Source organism: Leguminivora glycinivorella, chromosome 22, assembly GCF_023078275.1.
Source record: "Leguminivora glycinivorella isolate SPB_JAAS2020 chromosome 22, LegGlyc_1.1, whole genome shotgun sequence".
NCBI classification, from domain to species: domain Eukaryota; kingdom Metazoa; phylum Arthropoda; class Insecta; order Lepidoptera; family Tortricidae; genus Leguminivora; species Leguminivora glycinivorella.
The window spans coordinates 14,966,325-14,988,565 of record NC_062992.1 but is presented as its reverse complement, the minus strand read 5'-3'; the positions used below and the strand labels follow the sequence as shown (position 1 = coordinate 14,988,565).

General features: G+C 46.6%; 2 protein-coding genes across 6 annotated transcripts in view; one reads left to right on the top strand and one right to left on the bottom strand.

Annotated features, from left to right (window-relative positions):
- Window positions 1-4,655, bottom strand: part of LOC125237681 (vacuolar protein sorting-associated protein 35) — a 31,321-nt gene extending 26,666 nt beyond the window's left edge. For 2 of the 4 annotated variants that reach the window (XM_048144825.1, XM_048144827.1), the window contains exons 1-6: window positions 4,444-4,566; window positions 4,286-4,366; window positions 3,665-3,785; window positions 948-1,141; window positions 463-591; window positions 158-243 (exon numbers count right to left, since the gene is read on the bottom strand). In XM_048144825.1, coding sequence (XP_048000782.1) covers window positions 158-243; window positions 463-591; window positions 948-1,141; window positions 3,665-3,785; window positions 4,286-4,366; window positions 4,444-4,485 — 653 coding nt within the window. In that variant the 5' untranslated portion in view covers window positions 4,486-4,566. Of the gene's footprint in view, window positions 1-157; window positions 244-462; window positions 592-947; window positions 1,142-3,664; window positions 3,786-4,285; window positions 4,367-4,443 lie in introns of all 4 variants that reach the window. The other 2 variants (XM_048144828.1, XM_048144826.1) reach the window with 2 other exon arrangements.
- Window positions 4,656-4,956: 301 nt separating this feature from the next.
- LOC125237675 (trafficking protein particle complex subunit 12) lies at window positions 4,957-20,987 on the top strand. Of its 2 annotated transcripts, none has more exons than XM_048144817.1 (11): window positions 4,957-5,129; window positions 5,224-5,474; window positions 12,334-12,414; window positions 12,758-12,838; window positions 12,923-13,100; window positions 15,569-15,732; window positions 16,186-16,329; window positions 16,679-16,825; window positions 17,226-17,392; window positions 17,589-17,712; window positions 20,174-20,987. In XM_048144817.1, exons 1-11 carry the CDS (start codon window positions 5,000-5,002, stop codon window positions 20,420-20,422), a joined length of 1,716 nt encoding a protein of 571 aa, XP_048000774.1. In that variant the 5' UTR covers window positions 4,957-4,999; the 3' UTR covers window positions 20,423-20,987. The 2 variants fall into 2 exon arrangements, with proteins under 2 accessions (XP_048000774.1, XP_048000773.1); XM_048144816.1 differs by lacking the exon at window positions 20,174-20,987 and adding an exon at window positions 18,066-18,484.
- The last annotated feature ends 1,254 nt before the right edge of the window (window positions 20,988-22,241 follow it).

Sequence of the window (22,241 nt, the reverse complement as noted above, 5' to 3'; positions counted from 1 at the left end):
TTCGGGTGACCATTGTTGCTGTTGTGAAATAGGCCACTGCCTGTATATTTTAGGAAAGGGGTTTTAGTGAGCTTGATTTTGAAAACGAAAAACACAACTACTCAATGCAAAAAAAGGAAGTAAGAGATTAATATAAGACTCTACAGTTTGTTATTACCTCGAGTGTCCCTGATGCTGCATGCGGACCCAAAGCTTGTTCATCTCCGCGAAGTTCATCAGAATGAAGTCGATGGCATCGCGAACCTGAAAACACGAGGAAATACTTTATTCAGCATCTACCTTCACTGCGGCATTTATCAACACAAGTGTCGCAAGACGACAAGTATTGAAATAGACCTACAATATCGCCACAACTCAGAACCTTGCTCTCCTTATCCAACTCCAATTTTCTTTATTAAATGAATGAAAAAGAAACATAGTTCATGTGGGCGACAGCGACATATATAAATATATGAAACGTACGGTGCCCTCGTTCTCGTTCTCGGGCTCGTGCGAGTCGGGCAGCACGTTGCGCGTGCACTGCAGCAGGTAGTTGCGCAGGAACAGCCCGCGCAGCGGGTGCTGCACGCCGCGGCACATCTCCACCAGATCCTGGAACAATGTTGTATGAGGTGAATACTGCCGGTCCGAGAGTACTCCCTTGAGGGACACCAAATTTTATGGGCAAAAATCACCAATGTACTAATTTCGTACAGCTAGTCTTGGTCAACATGTTTTTTTTTAAACTAATTCCAGCCTTTTGTTTTGATGCCGATGAAGCTTAGAGTTACTGGAAATCTCAGTGTCAAATTTTTCAAATGCTTTGGGAAGGTCAGAAATCAGAATAGCCCAGATAGAAATCTTTTGTTAAACATGTGAATATGAATATGAATATTGATATAAACAAATCCCACAGTGATAATTGAGTATGGTAGTGAATAGTTCCAACTGTTCCAAGTAGCACTCACTTTGAGCAGGTCTCTCCGCAGGCTGGTGTTGGTGTTGATGTAGACCAGCCCCACGGTGATGAGCAGGTACAGCCGCGGCACGATGTTGCCGGCGTACTGCACCAGCTCGTACAGGTCCGCCACCTTGCGGCCGCGCCGGAACTCCTCCAGCAGGTACAGCTCCAGGTGGCGGAGCTCATCTGTTATGGCCATGTCTGGGTGGCGCTAAGGAAATCTATTTTATTTTACAGTTGTTTGGCTTACAAAGCAATTATAGACTTCAAAGGATTTAATTTTAATTTTATTTGTTGTATTTTAATATGGGCTCAAGGTCTGAAATAATTGATTTTATTTAAAGGACAGACTGAAATGCCTTACTAAATATTAATTTTATTATAATTTCTAAAATTAATATTCAATTTTAAATGAATGATATACAGGTATTACAGGCGACGCTGACTAGCTTTTGGACACTTAGAGACTTTATACATCTCTGAGATTTTGATTTTATTTTAAAAAAACCGGCCAAGAGCGTGTCGGGTCACGCTCAGTGTAGGGTTCCGTAGTTTTCCGTATTTTTCTCAAAAACTACTGAACCTATCAAGTTCAAAACAATTTTCCTAGAAAGTATTTATAAAGTTCTACTTTTGTGATTTTTTTCATATTTTTTAAACATATGGTTCAAAAGTTAGAGGGGGGGGGGGGGGGACGCACTTTTTTTCCTTTAGGAGCGATTATTTCCGAAAATATTAATATTATCAAAAAACAATCTTAGTAAACCCTTATTCATTGTTTAATACCTATCCAACAATATATCACACGTTGTGGTTGGAATGAAAAAAAAATATCAGCCCCCACTTTACATGTAGGGGGGGTACCCTAATAAAACATTTTTTTCCATTTTTTATTTTTGCACTTTGTTGGTGTGATTGATATACATATTGGTACCAAATTTCAGCTTTCTAGTACTTACGGTTACTGAGATTATCCGCGGACGGACGGACGGACGGACAGACAGACAATCATGGCGAAACTATAAGGGTTCCTAGTTGACTACGGAACCCTAAAAATAGATTCCTTACTTTAATGATCACATTGTCGCTTGATTAAGTTAATGTTAGTTTTTGGACACTTAGAGACCTTATACATCTCTAAGATTTTGATTATATTTTTTTTGTAAACTTGATTTGTTACTTTAATGATTGACAATTGACAATGTTTCAAAATTTTCAATGTCCCTAAATCGAAAACCATTTCGAGATATACGCTTGTAGATCACATAAATCATTTTTTTAATTTTTTTTTCCGCATTTTTAGTATAAAATATCTTAAAAATAGTTTAAAGGGGAAGTGACGTCAAATAGCTGATTTAGAGCTGCCACTATATCAAAAAAATCTTCCAGTTGGGATGTCACTTGAGTTTGACAGTGAAACTTATCACAGTTCGTAGCAAAGATATAAAAAAATCATGGCTTAGTCTATGATTCGTAGTCATTCACTAGTGGTTGACAGTGACACTTGACAGTCAGACATACCGGACTGTTTAAGCTGACTGTTAAAACTTTTTTTTTAGGAATGATTTTGTCGTTTTCTTAGGTGTATGAAACAACACATGTGACGTCACGAAGCTGTGTCATGACGTTTGTAACTTACGCTCTTTCTGCTCGAAGCAGTAATAAAAAGGGAATTTCTCATTAAAATAGCAGTTTTTGGAAAAATAAAAAAATACGTGTATCTTTTAGTATTGAATTCTTTCAAACCAAACAATAAAAAGTAGTACGTAAAAATATGAAATGTTGTCAATTAGAGACTTGTAAATGTGTAATTTAGCTGTTCATTTTCTGTATTTTTTTTTGTATGATTTGACAAAGTTTTTACTTTTTAAATATTTTAATTTTATAAAATTTAACTCTTGGAGACCCTATACATCTCCATGGATTATTTGATTAAGTATAATATCTTTACTTGTAACATCCAGTCTACAACTCTAAAATTATTATAGATTTATTTTTTCTTTGTATCTGTTTGTGCTTTCTTTATGTATTAATTATAGTTAGTAATAATACATGTTAGAGATTTTATACATCTCTAACTCTATATCAGTGTATAGCTACTTAGCTTATGATTAATATTTTTAATTGTTAATATTTCTATTAATTTAATTTGTTTAACTTTAATGAATACTCTGTAATGTTGACATGTAAAAGTGCCCCCGTGGCCTATTTGCTGAATGATTTTGTATTTTGTACACTGACATTCGAAAACTAAACAACTTACCCTTAGGTACTTATATGTATAAGGAGTTAAAGAAATTACAACTTCTGTATCTAGTTCTGATGGGGAAAATGTATAAGAAAATCAAAAAGGGAATAGTAAAAGAAAACATTTATAAGGGTGAATCAACTTTTTTTTGCCTCTTATTGCCATAGTTATGGTCCCCTGAGTCACGCTGGTTTTATGCAAAATTATGCAAGCATGCATGTAGTCCATGTTTGTAGGTGGCAAATAAAGGAAAGGGCTTGTTAACACGAGAAAAATGCATGTTTGCATAGTTTAAGTAGCATAACTTTGCATGAAACCAGCGAGACTCAGGGGATCGTAACCATGGCAATATCTGGCAAGAAAAAGTTGATTCACCCATAAAAAAGATGCTTACTATTTTTGTCACATATTTCATATTCAGTAAGCTCCACAATTAAGGCTAAGGAGTAAATTAAAAAGTGAATCAAAAAGGATACAGAGCTCGTAGTAGCTCTTGGGCGAGAGCAGCGAGGTGCGCAGCTCCCCAAGCATGGTGGAGGCGTGCTTCAGTGCATCCATCAGCTTCGACTTGTCCAGGCAGCGCTTCATCTGAAATGCCTGCAGACAAAACAAACCCTTTCTGTATTATCATACTTAGGAAAAGGTTTACTGGTTCTTGAGAATCCTTGAAATTTTCAGTGTTTATAAGTATTAATGAGTTCTGATGGTGTGTCTACTGGACTACTACAGATAAAGCTACAAGATCATGTTAAATGATAGAAATAGGTAATGCATTCAATTACTGTGTATGGAAATGTTAAAAATTAGTCCATTTTTACCTATTTTCTGGCGAGCTTACAACATTTCTGTAACCATAACTCCACAATCACATTATAATTAGACAAAATACTACGATTGTGACAGTTACAAAACATACCACAATGTTACATAGGTTGACATAATGTTTTGAATTCCATGCAACAACATAAACAAGGTATTGTGCTAACTTTAAAACGTACTTTTTACGGTTATACAGGCCTCATTATGTATGAACGCCCCTCAATTGATTCTATCATCCGATTCTACTTACTTCAATAGGTTTCAATAGAAACGATTACCTGGACTTTGACGACGTTCAGCGCCTCATCCAGAAGCTTCTCCTGCTCCTCCACGGGAGACGCCTGGTTCGTCATTTGCGCCTGAACACAAACATACAAAAAACCCCTCATTAATCGGCAAACAACAGAAAATAACCATGTAACAGTGCATAACTAACATTCGACCAAATGTACAGAAACGGGTTGTTAACAGTCATCATGCTGACTAGTCTCGCACGGAATGCGATCTATAAGCATTGCGAACGCACCTGCAACGTGTATCAACAATAAAGTCGTGAATTAAATATGCTGATAAGAGATTTTTGATCGGAATTCTTGTGGGTGTTGTTGACTTTTAATTCAGCTCAACTGACAGCTCGGTTTATTAGGGTGACCTGTCTAATCTTTTTTGGATTTATCAAAATCAAGTTTAGTAAAAGGTTAAGAGTATCAAATAATCTTTACCAAGAAATTCAAACAATATGTTATATTATTTATTTTGCATTATTGTTGACATTGAATTCATTAAAACAGTAAGGAAAAAAGAAAATCATTTTCTAGTTTTTGATAATAGTAACACTATCAGCAAAGACGTTTGTGGTTTTATAACCCTGTATGTGTTTTTTTAGAACATAAAAAACCATGTTTGAGGCTACGCTCCAAGAAAAACACTCTTAAACTGTCAGATGTTGATAATTTTTTTGAGATAAGGGCAGATAAGTAAATAATCAGAAAATGGACAATAAACCGTCACTAAGCCAGTATTTTGGCGAGACGGAAGTGCCTCCCGCCTCCCAGTTCTTCGACGAAATCGGGACATCACCCTCTGATATGATACAAAGCGTTTACCTGGGCGAAAGTGAAGGTAACTTTTCGGCTGTTTTCACTGTTATTTAAAGCGTAATCACTATATGTTATCCACGCTACAGTGAGTTTAAAACTCGCTTTGTTGATTTCAGTTAGTCAACCAGCAGCATCTAATCTGTTTCCCACAAATATGACGGCCTCTTTCTCTCAGTTGAAAGTGAGCGATGAGCTGAAGTTTGGTAGCGTAGTGCCGACCGTGAGCGGTACGACAGCGCTGCCGGCGACTAGCCTGCCGGACCCCTCGACGTTCTTCGACACGATAGGGCCGGAGCCACAAATGGCGATGAGTGGAATTGCTACTCCCAGCATATTGACTGAGGCAATTGACGGTCTTGCTGTTAAGGTACAGTTTATATTGTATATTCAGTGTTTTAGTTTACATTTTTGTTAAAACAGTACCTATTTTCATTTATAGTGCTTGAATTTGAAACAGCCTAAGATCGAAGTAAATGGAGAAGAATGATTTGAGCCCTACACCCCGGCAGAGGGTAACAGGATTTAAAGAAAGAAGTGCTGGAATTACTCTTCGTCAAAAACATTAGATTCATATCTACTTCACAACAGTTTAAATGTTATAACAATTTTTATGAATAATTTTATTATTGTCATTTAAAGTCCATACCCATAGACAGCGCCGGCCCGTGCACTCGATCAGGGTAGAGCGAGTTTGAGTTTCGGCGCCCTTGGGAAGAAGCTTCACTACGGAGTAAAATAAATCGAGAAATTTTTTTCATAGTAATACCGTAATTTGAAGATTAACGCAATACAGAATTTATGGATTTCGTCATACAGAGTACGAAAGGGACAAATGGTTGAACAGGTTTCGCAGTCGCACCCTATTTAGTACAGTTACGTGTGGCTGAACGCGGATATCATGTACATAAAATGACAAACAAAATGGAGCACTATAGTGGCCAAGTCAGTAACTAAAAGAGAACATATAAATAGTAAGAGCGAGCGAAGCGAGCGCGATTTTTTTACCTATTGACTCGATTTATTAAGACAACCCGCCAGCGAGGAATCCGCGAACTTTCAAGCTTTTATCTTCTGCAGAGCTGCGGTGTTTGACATATTTTGGGGTATTTTGACTTCACAGGGCGCCTATGTTCCCGACTTTTAGCCTTATATTTCGTCATCGCTATTACTTTTATAATAGGGACTCGATATATAATGCGGACTCGATCGTCACCGTCGGGATGGCCGTTTCGGTATTTTGCCACTAAGTGATCTTAGTGCTTTGAAGTTCGCTCACCTGCTGTGACTCACAAAATTGCGCCTCTCTGAGACGTTTTGCGCCTTTGGCTTTATGAGGAACTCCGCTTTGGACTATCGGGTCTATAGACTCATATTTTTGCACAGGGACCGGACAACCCCTTCCGCGCTACAAGCCTTTCATTGGGAATCCCTAACGTAAGGACGACCCAATCGAGAGACTCTCCCTTTCGAACTGCAAGCCCATTCATTTGACTAGCCCTTACAAAAAACTAAGCAAAACAATAAAGCTAGCCCTGTGCATTGGCTTAGCGCTATCCGATACGGCTTGCAAGCCTTTAATAAGGGTTACCCTTATTTTAAGCGCTATTTATAAGGCTTTCCCTTTTGTTAAAGCGTAGTCGAGCCTTGCGTAAAAGAGACAGGATTATGAATCTAAGCTATTGTAAGAACAGGAAGGAAAATGCGCTGTTGCCACTCCGCACTATGCGCCCCATTTTTAATTTTGCAACGAAACATGTTTTCGTTGGATAAAAGTAGAACACGGCTAGAAATTATTTTTAATGAACTGGGAGACAAGGAAGTGATGGATCGCCTGATGGTAAATGATCATCGCCGCCCATAGATCAGTATGTACGTTCGTACGTATGAATGTATGTAGGTATGTATGAATGTATGTAGGTATATATGTATGAATATAATTATGTAAATATGTATGTATGCATGTAAATATACAGTGTTGGCCGAAAATCAATACAATTAACCATTAACATTACACATTGAAAATGTTAATTGCCAACATAAAAACAAGCCGTTTTCGTCATCCAACTCGCCTTGATGAGTTAATTGGGTGAGCAGTTCCTAAGATAGAGCTGATGCTGAACCCTGGCTTTTCCCAGGGGAACGCGGGTTTGGTTTAACATAGGCAAGCGCTGTTTTCGTCATCGGACTTGTTTTGATGAGTACTTGAGTGAGCAGTACTGCCCCGATAAAGCAATTAGCGGTATCTCAAAATCAAATGCGTTTAAAAATGGAACTGTCATTTAGAAAACTTAAGGTATATGTTTGCATTAAAATTTTATTTGGGATACCGCCAATTGCCTTATGAGGGCAGAGTAACCAAGGTAGAGCTGATGCTGAACCCTGACTATTCCTAGGGGAACGCGGGTTTGGAGTAACATAGGCAAGCGCTGTTTTCGTCATCGGACTTGTCTTGATGAGTACTTGTGTGAGCAGTAACCAAGGTAGAGCTGATGCTGAACCCTGGCTACTCCTAAGGGAACTCGGGTTTCGTGCAACATAGGCAAACGCTGTTTTCTTCATCGGACTTGTATTGATGAGTACTTGAGTGAGCAGTAACCAAGGTAGAGCTGATGCTGAACCCTGGCTTTTCCCAGGGGAACGCGGGTTTGGAGTAACATAGGCAAGCGCTGTTTTCTTCACCGGACTTGTCTTGGTGAGTACTTGAGTGAGCAGTAACCAAGGTAGAGCTGATGCTGAACCCTGGCTTTTCCCAGGGGAACGCGGGTTTGGAGTAACATAGGCAAGCGCTGTTTTCTTCACCGGACTTGTCTTGGTGAGTACTTGTGTGAGCAGTAACCAAGGTAGAGCTGATGCTGAACCCTGGCTATTCCTAGGGGAACGCGGGTTTAGAGCAACATAGGCAAGCGCTGTTTTCGTCATCGGACTTGTCTTGATGAGTACTTGAGTGAGCAGTAACCAAGGTAGAGCTGATGCTGAACCCTGGCTTTTCCCAGGGGAACGCGGGTTTGGTGTAACATAGGCAAGCGCTGTTTTCGTCATCGGACTTGTTTTGATGAGTACTTGAGTGAGCAGTAACCAGGGTAGAGCTGATGCTGAACCCTGGCTATTCTTAGGGGAACTCGGGTTTCGTGCAACATAGGCAAACGCTGTTTTCGTCATCGGATTTGTCTTGATGGGTACTTGAGTGAGCAGTAACCAAGGTAGAGCTGATGCTGAACCCTGGCTATTCCTAGGGGAACTCGGGTTTCGTGCTACATAGGTAAACGCTGTTTTTGTCAGCGGACTTGTCTTGATGAGTGAGTACTGGTAAAGCTGATATTGAACTCTGGCTGTACCTAGGGGAACTTAGGTTTGGTGCAACATAGACAAACCCGGTTTCCGTTTATATAGGCCCTGCCTTTATGAGGACTTGGGTGCGCAGTACCCAAGCCACTGCTGTAGCTGAGACCTGGTGGTACCTAGGGGAACTCAGGTTCGGTGCAATATAAATAAACGCTGTTTTCTGTTCATAGTATGTTTCGTGTGAAATATCTTAGACTCGTCTTTATGACTGGTACTTGGTTGAGTTGAGTAGTACCATAGAATCTGTCAAACTATTTCTGTTGATTGTTGTGAATTCTATGAAGATCGTTTGAAACAGAAATACTTTTCTGGTGGCAATCAAGCATACAGCCCGTCTGATAGTAAATAGTTACCGCAGTCTATGGACGCTTGGAACTCCAGTATTCTCTTTATTCCCTGTGTTACTATTAGTGAAATCGACTGTACTTAATTTTGATATTTAAATGGATATACATACGTATTTTTTTAGACATAAATAAAGTGTTTTATGTATGGCAAATTAATAAATTTGTTCTAACTACTTGATGTTAATATTCACTTCTGGTAGGATTTTTGTTCAGTTAATATTATGTTTTATGCCTAACTTGACATTGCATGAAATATTTCTATATTATAATGCACCGAAACCAGAGTTGCCCTAGATACCGCCAGGGCTCAGCTACAACGCTGTCTTGGCTATTGCGCACCCAAGTCCTTGTCAAGACAAGTCCGATGACGCAAACAGAGTTTGCCTATGTTACACCAAACCCGAGTTCCCCTAGGTACAGCCAGGTTTCAGCATCAGCTCTATCTCGGGTACAGCTCACCCAAATACTCATTAAGACAAGTTCAATGACGAAAACAGCGTTTGCCTGTGTTACACTAAACCCGAGTTCCCCTAGGTGCAAACAGAGTTCAGCATCAGCTACACTTCGGGTACTGCTCACTCAAGTACTCATCAAGACAAGTCCGATGACGAAAACAGCGTTTGCCTGTGTTACACTAAACCCGAGTTCCCCTAGGTGCAGCCAGAGTTCAGCAACAGCTGGACTTTGGGTACTGCTTGCTCGAGTACTCATCAAGACAAGTCCGATGATGAAAACAGCGTTTGCCTGTGTTACACTAAACCCGAGTTCCCCTAGGTGCAGCCAGGGTTCAGCATCAGCTGGACTTTGGGTATTGCTCACTCGAGTAGTCATCAAGACAAGTCCGATGACGAAAACAGCGTTTGCCTGTGTTACACTAAACCCGAGTTCCCCTAGGTGCAGCCAGGGTTCTGCATCAGCTGGACTTTGGGTATTGCTCACTCGAGTACTGATCAAGACAAGTCCGATGACGAAAACAGCGTTTGCCTGTGTTACACTAAACCCGATTTCCCCTAGGTGCAGCCAGGGTTCAGCATCAACTGGACTTCGGGTACTGCTCACTCGAGTACTCATCAAGACAAGTCCGATGACGAAAACAGCGTTTGCCTGTGTTACACTAAACCCGAGTTCCCATAGGTGCAGCCAGGGTTCAGCATCAGCTGGAATTTGGGTACTGCTCACTCGAGTACTCATCAAGACAAGTCCGATGACGAAAACAGCGTTTGCCTGTGTTACACTAAACCCGAGTTCCCCTAGATGCAGCCAGGGTTCAGCATCAGCTGGACTTCGGGTACTGCTCACTCGAGTACTCATCAAGACAAGTCCGATGACGAAAACAGCGTTTGCCTGTGTTACACTAAACCCGAGTTCCCCTAGATGCAGCCAGGGTTCAGCATCAGCTGGACTTCGGGTACTGCTCACTCGAGTACTCATCAAGACAAGTCCGATGACGAAAACAGCGTTTGCCTGTGTTTCACTAAACCCGAGTTCCCCTAGGTGCAGCCAAGGTTCAGCATCAGCTGGAATTCGGGTACTGCTCACTCGAGTACTCATCAAGACAAGTCCGATGACGAAAACAGCGTTTGCCTGTGTTACACTAAACCCGAGTTCCCCTAGATGCAGCCAGGGTTCAGCATCAGCTGGACTTCGGGTACTGCTCACTAGAGTACTCATCAAGACAAGTCCGATGACGAAACCAGCGTTTGCCTGTGTTACACTAAACCCGAGTTCCCCTAGGTACAGCCAGGGTTCAGCATCAGCTGGACTTCGGGTACTGCTCACTCGAGTACTCATCAAGACAAGTCCGATGACGAAAACAGCGTTTGCCTGTATTACACTAAACCCGAGTTCCCCTAGGTGCAGCCAGGGTTCAGCATCAGCTAGACTTCGGGTACTCATCAAGACAAGTCCGATAAAAAAACCGGCCAAGAGCGTGTCGGGCCACGCTCAGTGTAGGGTTCCGAAGTTTTCCATATGTTTCTCAAAAACTACTGGACCTATCAAGTTCAAAACAATTTTCCTAGCAAGTCTTTACAAAGTTCTACTTTTGTGATTTTTTTCATATTTTTTAAACTTGTGGTTCAAAAGTTAGGGGGGGGCGCACTTTTTTTCCTTTAGGAGCGATTATTTCCGAAAATATTAATATTATCAAAAAGCAATCTTAGTAAACCCTTTATTCATTCTTAAATACCTATCCAACAATATATCACACGTTGGGGTTGGAATGAAAAATATTATCAGCCCCCATTTTACATGTAGGGGGTACCCTAATAAATTTTTTTTTCCATTTTTTATTTTTACACTCTGTTGGCGTGATTGATATACATATTGGGACCAAATTTCAGCTTTCTAGTGCTAACGGTTACTGAGATTATCCGCGGACGGACGGACGGACGGACAGACAGACATGGCGAAACTATAAGGGTTCCTAGTTGACTACGGAACCCTAAAAAGCAGCGTTTGCCTGTGTTACACCTGAGCAAAGAAGGAGCCTATCATAACTATAAGTATTTGGTATTGAAAATTGAACCTTATTTTATCTACAGCCGTTTCCATCAAACAGAAACACGCAAATATCACACACAGTGCCGCCGTAGGTAACGATCGTATGTTATTTCGTTCGGAGTAATGTGTGCTTTATGAGCGAGGTACAGGATTTAAACTCGCACGATATGCTATAAGGGAAAGCAAATAAAACCCAATATAAGGCTTACCCTTATGGCGTTAGGCTGAGCCGATGATAAGGGTTTTGAAAGGGTATTGGGCTATTTTAGGTAAGCGCTTTCGTTAGGGCTTTAAAAGCAAAATGAAAGGGTATCGCGTCAAAAGGGTAGGGTAAGTTAAGCCTAACGAAATACCCATACAAAACCCCGTATAAGGGATAGCGGGCCGGTCCCTGTTTTTGCATTTGGATAGCGACTTAACTTTGTCGTTCGCCGCACAACAATGTGGTTCACCAAGGGCTAATAGAATCCTCCTTTTACAGCGCCCTAGCAACAGCACCCATATGAATGTTGGTATATGTTGGCAATTTGGTGCAACTTTCCACTTAATCTGAATTACAAATCTAGATTTTCAATAGCTGGATTCATTCCCGACTCCTCTCGCCATTTTGTGATATGTGCGCGCCCACGCAACGTATAATTTTTTTGTATGGATTTTTCCACATTCTCGATTTTGGCGCCCCCTTCCCATGTGGCGCCTAGAGCGGCCGCTCCACTCGCTCTACCCTTAATCCGGCCCTGCCCATAGAGTAATGTGCAACATACTACTCTTTACATAAGAATAAGAATAAGAATAAGAAAACATTTATTGACACACAAATAAAAATTGAACATTTACACAAAAATATTAAAAAATAAAATAGACAACTAGCATGCATGTCAAAAGGAACGGGCTCAGCATGTTATGCTGCGCAGCCATTTTGATACAAATTGACGGCGCAACGCTGATTTTCAGTCCGTCCCCTTTTCTGAACCTCATTAACAACTATGCGGTGTAGGTATGTATTTACATAACAAGTAGATGTTGTGTGCTTAGGACCAGCCTGTGGACAAGGAGGCAGACCGGCGCAGAGACGCGTGGATACCAAGCGATGAAGCTAAAAAAGTCTTACTCAAGGTAGGACTAAAAAATTTATATCCCTTAGCTTATATGTGAGTGTGTTTAGTAAAACGTCCCACTTTGTTGACTACTATAAAGCCGCTTTGTCAGTTTATTCATATAAAGATGCAAGTAAATCTTGCCTTAATGGTAACCGACAAAGTGGGACATTTTACTAAACACACTCACATAATTATGTATATATTATGCCACTCAAAGAGGTAAATTATTTATTCAATTAGCATTAAAAAAAACGAGAAACAACCAAATTTTGACTGAATAAATAAATTGAATGTTGTATGTGTCTTATTTTTGTAATTTATTTATCACAATTATTGATTGCGATAATTACTGTATCCAGGCTCAATCTTCGCCAAAAGGAGCCTTCTTCCCGGAGAGAGAGGCCCTCACGTTGCCCGGAGTCATCTTTGAGGAGGAACTGGTGAGCCTTAATATATTGCCATATCCAGAAAATGTTTCCGGTTGTAAAATTTCCCATATTTGAATCGGTGTATGGTGTCCGCAGCCGGACGCGCTGCACGCGGTGGCCGTGAAGTACCTCGGCGTGGGCGGCGCCGCGCGCGGCGGCATGTGGCGCGCCGACGCGGGCCGCGGAGACGCGGGGCTCCGCGAGCTGCTCCGTGCTGGCTGTCTGCGTGCCGCCGTCAATCTAACCCATACGCTGCTGGCTCAGCACAAACAAGGTACACTCACGCTGCACGCGGTGGCCGTGAAGTACCTCGGCGTGGGCGGCGCCGCGCGCGGCGGCATGTGGCGCGCCGACGCGGGCCGCGGAGACGCGGGGCTCCGCGAGCTGCTCCGTGCTGGCTGTCTGCGTGCCGCCGTCAATCTAACCCATACGCTGCTGGCTCAGCACAAACAAGGTACACTCACGCTGCACGCGGTGGCCGTGAAGTACCTCGGCGTGGGCGGCGCCGCGCGCGGCGGCATGTGGCGCGCCGACGCGGGCCGCGGAGACGCGGGGCTCCGCGAGCTGCTCCGTGCTGGCTGTCTGCGTGCCGCCGTCAATCTAACCCATACGCTGCTGGCTCAGCACAAACAAGGTACACTCACGCTGCACGCGGTGGCCGTGAAGTACCTCGGCGTGGGCGGCGCCGCGCGCGGCGGCATGTGGCGCGCCGACGCGGGCCGCGGAGACGCGGGGCTCCGCGAGCTGCTCCGTGCTGGCTGTCTGCGTGCCGCCGTCAATCTAACCCATACGCTGCTGGCTCAGCACAAACAAGGTACACTCACGCTGCACGCGGTGGCCGTGAAGTACCTCGGCGTGGGCGGCGCCGCGCGCGGCGGCATGTGGCGCGCCGACGCGGGCCGCGGAGACGCGGGGCTCCGCGAGCTGCTCCGTGCTGGCTGTCTGCGTGCCGCCGTCAATCTAACCCATACGCTGCTGGCTCAGCACAAACAAGGTACACTCACGCTGCACGCGGTGGCCGTGAAGTACCTCGGCGTGGGCGGCGCCGCGCGCGGCGGCATGTGGCGCGCCGACGCGGGCCGCGGAGACGCGGGGCTCCGCGAGCTGCTCCGTGCTGGCTGTCTGCGTGCCGCCGTCAATCTAACCCATACGCTGCTGGCTCAGCACAAACAAGGTACACTCACGCTGCACGCGGTGGCCGTGAAGTACCTCGGCGTGGGCGGCGCCGCGCGCGGCGGCATGTGGCGCGCTGACGCGGGCCGCGGAGACGCGGGGGCTCCACGAGCTGCTCCGTGCTGGCTGTCTGCGTGCCGCTGTCAATCTAACCCATACGCTGCTGGCTCAGCACAAACAAGGTACACTCACGCGGACGACGGTGCCGACGCGGGGCTCCGCGAGCTGCTCCGTGCTGGCTGTCTGCGTGCCGCCGTCAACCTCACGCACACGCTGCTGGCTCAGCACAAACAAGGTACACTCACGCGGACGACGGTGCCGACGCGGGGCTCCGCGCCGGCTGTCTGCGTGCCGCCGTCAACCTCACGCACACGCTGCTGGCTCAGCACAAACAAGGTACACTCACGCGGACGACGGTGCCGACGCGGGGCTCCGCGCCGGCTGTCTGCGTGCCGCCGTCAACCTCACGCACACGCTGCTGGCTCAGCACAAACAAGGTACACTCACGCGGACGACGGTGCCGACGCGGGGCTCCGCGCCGGCTGTCTGCGTGCCGCCGTCAACCTCACGCACACGCTGCTGGCTCAGCACAAACAAGGTACACTCACGCGGACGACGGTGCCGACGCGGGGCTCCGCGCCGGCTGTCTGCGTGCCGCCGTCAACCTCACGCACACGCTGCTGGCTCAGCACAAACAAGGTACACTCACGCGGACGACGGTGCCGACGCGGGGCTCCGCGCCGGCTGTCTGCGTGCCGCCGTCAACCTCACGCACACGCTGCTGGCTCAGCACAAACAAGGTACACTCACGCGGACGACGGTGCCGACGCGGGGCTCCGCGCCGGCTGTCTGCGTGCCGCCGTCAACCTCACGCACACGCTGCTGGCTCAGCACAAACAAGGTACACTCACGCGGACGACGGTGCCGACGCGGGGCTCCGCGCCGGCTGTCTGCGTGCCGCCGTCAACCTCACGCACACGCTGCTGGCTCAGCACAAACAAGGTGCCACTGCTCACTCACGCGTCTCATAACATATGATCATTCTAGTCACTCACGCGGAAGACGGTGCCGCTGCCGAGGCGGGCCGGGTCACTTACGATCATGGTTCACTCGCTAAACTAGACTTGCTAGGCTAACAGAAAAGAGTAGAAATCAAAAAGTGGTATCGTCATGGTTATAGAAGTGGACGCCACTACGATGTTGCCGCTTTCTAATGTATACTCTTATTCGCCTTTATACTTCCTTCTTCTTTCTTTTCGATTTGATGTTAAGCAACTTCTCTGCTTAAATAAATAAATAAGTAGTGTATTTTATTTTGGTCGTGCAATAAAGAGTTTACTTAGTTACAATAGTACAGTTCGATACGAGTGCGGAAAAGAGAAAATTCGAAACGAGCAACTATAAAACACCCTAAGGAAGTGTTTTGAATCGACACAAGTCGCGAATTGCCACTCCGCACGACGACCACCCTTTGAAGTTTTTCGACTAGACAAGAAATTTACTACTTTGCTAACCAGTGCGGGAAAAAACAGCATATGTACTTACTTATAAATGCACTTCCCTTCCCAGGCGCGGGTCGCGCCGGCCGGCCGCCCGGCGCGCGGCACTCGGCGCGCTCGCTGCAGCTGTGGCTGGCGCGCTTCTGCGCCATGCTGCGCGTGCGCCTCGCCGCGCACGCGGCCCGCGAGGCAGAGGCCTTCGGGGACTGTGGCCAGCCTGACATGTACTACGAAGTGAGACTACTGAAACACCTATCGTTTGTGCCCGAACGATGACCACGGGAAATCCCGGTCACGGCACCGATTCTAATGACTGCATCTTAGAAACACACTTTGTATTTTTTACAAATGCCATGCAGATTTGCAGAGTAAATACTGTGATTATCTTATATTCTTCTATCTCGTAGGTGGCCGAGCCCGGGAAAGTGAGACTTTCGATCCGAATGTCCGGCTCGCTCTTAGAAATTTAAGTGGCAAATAACATTTTACATTTGCCAGTTGCTTTTCAGTGAACGAAAACATCATGATTACAGTAGATTTTACTCTCTAGGTTGGAGCGTCACATGCAGAGGCGGTCGTTTTCATGTAAACTTGTTGCGTTGCGCCGGTTCTTAGAATTTGTTGCCAAGCGGAGACGAGACAAGATCCCAAGATGCAAGGAATATGAGGATATTGTTTTTATTTCAGTTCTACCCGGATCAGTACGAGAACCGGACGGGGTCGCTGGTGCCGTTCGCGCTGCGGCTCCTCGTGGCGGAGCTGCCGGCGCACGCGGGGCAGCCCGACCAGGCTCTCCCGCGACTCTACGCGGTGCTGGCGGTGGTGCAGCAGGTAATACTAAATGGTTTCTCGTAGGAGTGCTTTTTTTTTTCATTGATTGCAAAACAAACAGTCGTAACATAAACATAAGTAATCTTAGCTTATAGCCAGATTAATTTCGTTATATACCTATAGTTTCTTAAAATATTAAAGATGGGAAGCGGTCATCGCCGTCCATGGACATAAGCAATAAATCGAGAAAATCTTCTCTCATACTATATCTTATGTGATTGAAGATAGCAGAATTAAGAAATATATTTAAGCGGGCCCCACTTGTCCATATAAACTGCTTTTGTTATTTCATGTGGCAATGGAACAAACGGCCAGTAACTTGAATGAATATATTAATTTTGAATTCCAGATGTTGTCGAACCTGAACGCGGGTAAGACGGAGGACGGCACGGCCGCGCTGCCGTCCGAGCAGGACCGCGCCGAGTCGCTGCGGCTGTGGAGCGGGAGAGAGACGCGCGTGCAACACTCCATAGCCAACTGCGCCATCGCTCTCAAGGTTACTACTTCTGTAAACTCCGAAACAATCACTAATCTTAAGCTAAGTAAGATCAGTATCTTTCCCAATAAAGAAATACCGGGCATTTTGGAACATTTTTGTAGATTTGAAGCCTTTAAAAGGGTTTATTCATTAATGATCCCGGTCACGGCACCAAATTGTAAACAACTTTATAGGCTATTAACGTCAATAAGCGATGGTACTTTGTTTATACGTCGGTGGCATGCAAACATATGGCGGCCTCCGAAGTCCGTAGCTAGTGATCAAAGGATTTTTTTTTTACGAAATGTACTATGCTGGTAGGCTGTTTAGAAAACTGTTATTGAAAGTTTTTTCCTAAATGTACATGACATGTTTGATAAATGATTATTATTGATTATGATTGGTATTTTTATTTCAGGACTACCGGCTAGCCAGTAAGATTATCTCCGGCCTGCAAGAGCGGGCTTCGAGTCCGGCGCAGCAGCGAGCGCTGGCGAGCGCGCTGTGCCGCCTGTGGCTGCTCGGCGGACACTGCAGAGCAGCCGCCAGACACCTGCAGGAGGCCAGAGACTTGAGACAACATTTGTGAGCACAACAATCGAATTATTACAAACTCTCCGCCAGTTAAAGATAGAGATGCACTTCATGCCTCATGGCATTCTATAGCAGTCATCCATATGGCGTAACAGAAAACTCTATTACCGACAGTGAAAAATCCCGGTCACGGCACCAAGACTTTGATAGCAGAATTTGAAAGAAATCAATCAATATACATTTTCAGATGCCCTACGCCCGACGTGCGCGAGTACGTGGACCTCGGCCTGCTCGAGGTGGCGCAGGGCCGCTACAAGGAGGCCTACGACAACTTCATCAAGGCCAACGACCAGGAGCCCACCAACATCATGGTATATCAAACTTTTATTTTAATAGTTGATTATTTATTACCTGATACTCGAAAATGTTACAATTATTTAATTTGAAACGGGTCACTCACGTATTTTTAAATCGAATTTTAACAGCAATATCTTTAGTCCCGCGTTGTCAAACTTCGGTCGTCTAGTCTAGAAAGTGTCTTTACTTACTGGCATTATTATAATTAAAACATAGTAAGGAAATTATCTAATCCGCAAAAATCTGTCAACAGTTACATTTTCTGTCAAAAGGAGAAGACGTTCCTTCGAATGGCAACTTCTATTTCGCTCAGCGACGTTCCCAGTTCTGTGTCACGGGGCATCGATAGGTTCGACTCGGGTTGCAGGTGGCCAACAACCTGTCGGTGTGCCTGCTGTACCTGGGGCGGCTGCAGGAGGCCATCGCGGTGCTGCAGGGCGCCGTGCACTCGGCGCCCTGCAGCACCGCGATAGGTTCGACTCGGGTTGCAGGTGGCCAACAACCTGTCGGTGTGCCTGCTGTACCTGGGGCGGCTGCAGGAGGCCATCGCGGTGCTGCAGGGCGCCGTGCACTCGGCGCCCTGCAGCACCGCGATAGGTTCGACTCGGGTTGCAGGTGGCCAACAACCTGTCGGTGTGCCTGCTGTACCTGGGGCGGCTGCAGGAGGCCATCGCGGTGCTGCAGGGCGCCGTGCACTCGGCGCCCTGCAGCACCGCGATAGGTTCGACTCGGGTTGCAGGTGGCCAACAACCTGTCGGTGTGCCTGCTGTACCTGGGGCGGCTGCAGGAGGCCATCGCGGTGCTGCAGGGCGCCGTGCACTCGGCGCCCTGCAGCACCGCGATAGGTTCGACTCGGGTTGCAGGTGGCCAACAACCTGTCGGTGTGCCTGCTGTACCTGGGGCGGCTGCAGGAGGCCATCGCGGTGCTGCAGGGCGCCGTGCACTCGGCGCCCTGCAGCACCGCGATAGGTTCGACTCGGGTTGCAGGTGGCCAACAACCTGTCGGTGTGCCTGCTGTACCTGGGGCGGCTGCAGGAGGCCATCGCGGTGCTGCAGGGCGCCGTGCACTCGGCGCCCTGCAGCACCGCGATAGGTTCGACTCGGGTTGCAGGTGGCCAACAACCTGTCGGTGTGCCTGCTGTACCTGGGGCGGCTGCAGGAGGCCATCGCGGTGCTGCAGGGCGCCGTGCACTCGGCGCCCTGCAGCACCGCGATAGGTTCGACTCGGGTTGCAGGTGGCCAACAACCTGTCGGTGTGCCTGCTGTACCTGGGGCGGCTGCAGGAGGCCATCGCGGTGCTGCAGGGCGCCGTGCACTCGGCGCCCTGCAGCACCGCGATAGGTTCGACTCGGGTTGCAGGTGGCCAACAACCTGTCGGTGTGCCTGCTGTACCTGGGGCGGCTGCAGGAGGCCATCGCGGTGCTGCAGGGCGCCGTGCACTCGGCGCCCTGCAGCACCGCGATAGGTTCGACTCGGGTTGCAGGTGGCCAACAACCTGTCGGTGTGCCTGCTGTACCTGGGGCGGCTGCAGGAGGCCATCGCGGTGCTGCAGGGCGCCGTGCACTCGGCGCCCTGCAGCACCGCGATAGGTTCGACTCGGGTTGCAGGTGGCCAACAACCTGTCGGTGTGCCTGCTGTACCTGGGGCGGCTGCAGGAGGCCATCGCGGTGCTGCAGGGCGCCGTGCACTCGGCGCCCTGCAGCACCGCGATAGGTTCGACTCGGGTTGCAGGTGGCCAACAACCTGTCGGTGTGCCTGCTGTACCTGGGGCGGCTGCAGGAGGCCATCGCGGTGCTGCAGGGCGCCGTGCACTCGGCGCCCTGCAGCACCGCGATAGGTTCGACTCGGGTTGCAGGTGGCCAACAACCTGTCGGTGTGCCTGCTGTACCTGGGGCGGCTGCAGGAGGCCATCGCGGTGCTGCAGGGCGCCGTGCACTCGGCGCCCTGCAGCACCGCGATAGGTTCGACTCGGGTTGCAGGTGGCCAACAACCTGTCGGTGTGCCTGCTGTACCTGGGGCGGCTGCAGGAGGCCATCGCGGTGCTGCAGGGCGCCGTGCACTCGGCGCCCTGCAGCACCGCGATAGGTTCGACTCGGGTTGCAGGTGGCCAACAACCTGTCGGTGTGCCTGCTGTACCTGGGGCGGCTGCAGGAGGCCATCGCGGTGCTGCAGGGCGCCGTGCACTCGGCGCCCTGCAGCACCGCGATAGGTTCGACTCGGGTTGCAGGTGGCCAACAACCTGTCGGTGTGCCTGCTGTACCTGGGGCGGCTGCAGGAGGCCATCGCGGTGCTGCAGGGCGCCGTGCACTCGGCGCCCTGCAGCACCGCGATAGGTTCGACTCGGGTTGCAGGTGGCCAACAACCTGTCGGTGTGCCTGCTGTACCTGGGGCGGCTGCAGGAGGCCATCGCGGTGCTGCAGGGCGCCGTGCACTCGGCGCCCTGCAGCACCGCGATAGGTTCGACTCGGGTTGCAGGTGGCCAACAACCTGTCGGTGTGCCTGCTGTACCTGGGGCGGCTGCAGGAGGCCATCGCGGTGCTGCAGGGCGCCGTGCACTCGGCGCCCGAGCGCGGGCTCAGCGAGCGCCTGCTGCTCAACCTGTGCACGCTGTACGAGCTCGAGTCTTCCCGCAACATGGACAAGAAGCTCGACCTGCTGCGGATGCTGTGCAAGTATAAGAGCGACACTATCCCTAATGTTATGGAGTGTTTGAAACTTACTTAAATATCAACTTTACACACCGTATACGATGGAAACTTAAATATTCGTACCGCGTAAAAGCTAAAATCTTTGAAGAGTAAAATCTGAATCGGTTGACGATACCACAATATATTAAAGAGTACTACCGTACAGGATGGCCACTCCCGCTCCCTGCCGAAAGTGCCGCCCGTCCCCTCTCGGTTACCTCACAGTTACCGCCTATCAAAAACGCGAACAGTCCCACCCACCCTCATACAAACATAGTACGCGTTCACCTACACGAGCTCAGAATGTGTGCTAGGAACGCGCCTCTTTCATATATTTGATCGCCAGTGTCCGAGATGTGACAGTACTATGTAAATATTAGAGCGATACAAGTCCATATGTTTTGGGGTGTCTGAAACTCGGTCAGGATCGGGATGGACATAAAGTGTTCGAAAGACAATGGTGTTGTACATGATTGCAATAAATGAAATGAATAAATAAAAAACCGGCCAAGAGCGTGTCGGGCCACGCTCAGTGTAGGGTTCCGTAGTTTTCCGTATTTTTCTCAAAAACTACTAAACCTATGAAGTTCAAAACAATTTTCCTAGAAAGTCTTTATAAAGTTCTACTTTTGTGATTTTTTTCATATTTTTTAAACATATGGTTCAAAAGTTAGAGGGGGGGGGACGCACTTTTTTTTCCTTTAGGAGCGATTATTTCCGAAAATATTAATATTATCAAAAAACAATCTTAGTAAACCCTTATTCATTTTTAAATACCTATCCAATGATATATCACACGTTGGGATTAGAATGAAAAAAAAAATCAGCCCCCACTTTACATGTAGGGGGGGTACCCTAATAAAACATTTTTTTTCCATTTTTTATTTTTGCACTTTGTTGGCGTGATTGATATACATATTGGTACCAAATTTCAGCTTTCTAGTGCTAACGGTTACTGAGATTATCCGCGGACGGACGGACGGAAGGACGGACGGACGGACGGACGGACGGACGGACGGACAGACAGACATGGCGAAACTATAAGGGTTCCTAGTTGACTACGGAACCCTAAAAAGTATGCCGGAAAACCATCTTTAACTAAGCATGATGCTTGCGCTATGCTATAAAGACAATTGTATTACTTCTATGTTTTGTGTAAATAGCTAAGTATTAAAATTACAAATATTAGTATCCAAATTCATTTGCAATCAATATAATGCTTCAATAAGAAAGTATGTTTTGGTTTCATGTTATTTTGCAAAACCGATCAGATTTTTATGAAATCATAATTAAAGCCTTTCCATGTAAGTAGTGAATTGTAAATTAATACTAAAATAAAAATGATTTATTTAATAAAGGATGAAATAAAAACGGCGTTTCCTTACATACAATTGATTTATTTATCCAAAATCACGTTCGCAATTGTCATTATATTTTAACTAAATTATACAGAGTGGGGCCTGTAACAAAGGCGAAGAATTGAACTCTAGGCTATTCTCCTTATACTGATCAACATTTGTTCGGCGACTTTTAAAAATAACGTATTTTGATTTTTATCACCCTTGAAAGTTTTTTCTAAGAGGTAATGTATTGCGAATTCTGTTAAGTCTAAAGTGTGACAGACAACGTCAATGACAACAATAATGGTGTACATTGAAGCTAATATTTATTTTGTATGAAAAATTAAAAATTTAAAGACTTCATAATTTTTAAAAGTCACTGAACAAATGTTGATCAGTATAAGGAGAATAGCCTACAGTTCAATTCTTCGCCTTTGTTACAGGCCCCACTCTGTAGAGTACATAATTAAATGATAAACTTCCGTGAAACTCAAATATATTTTTAAACGAGTCACT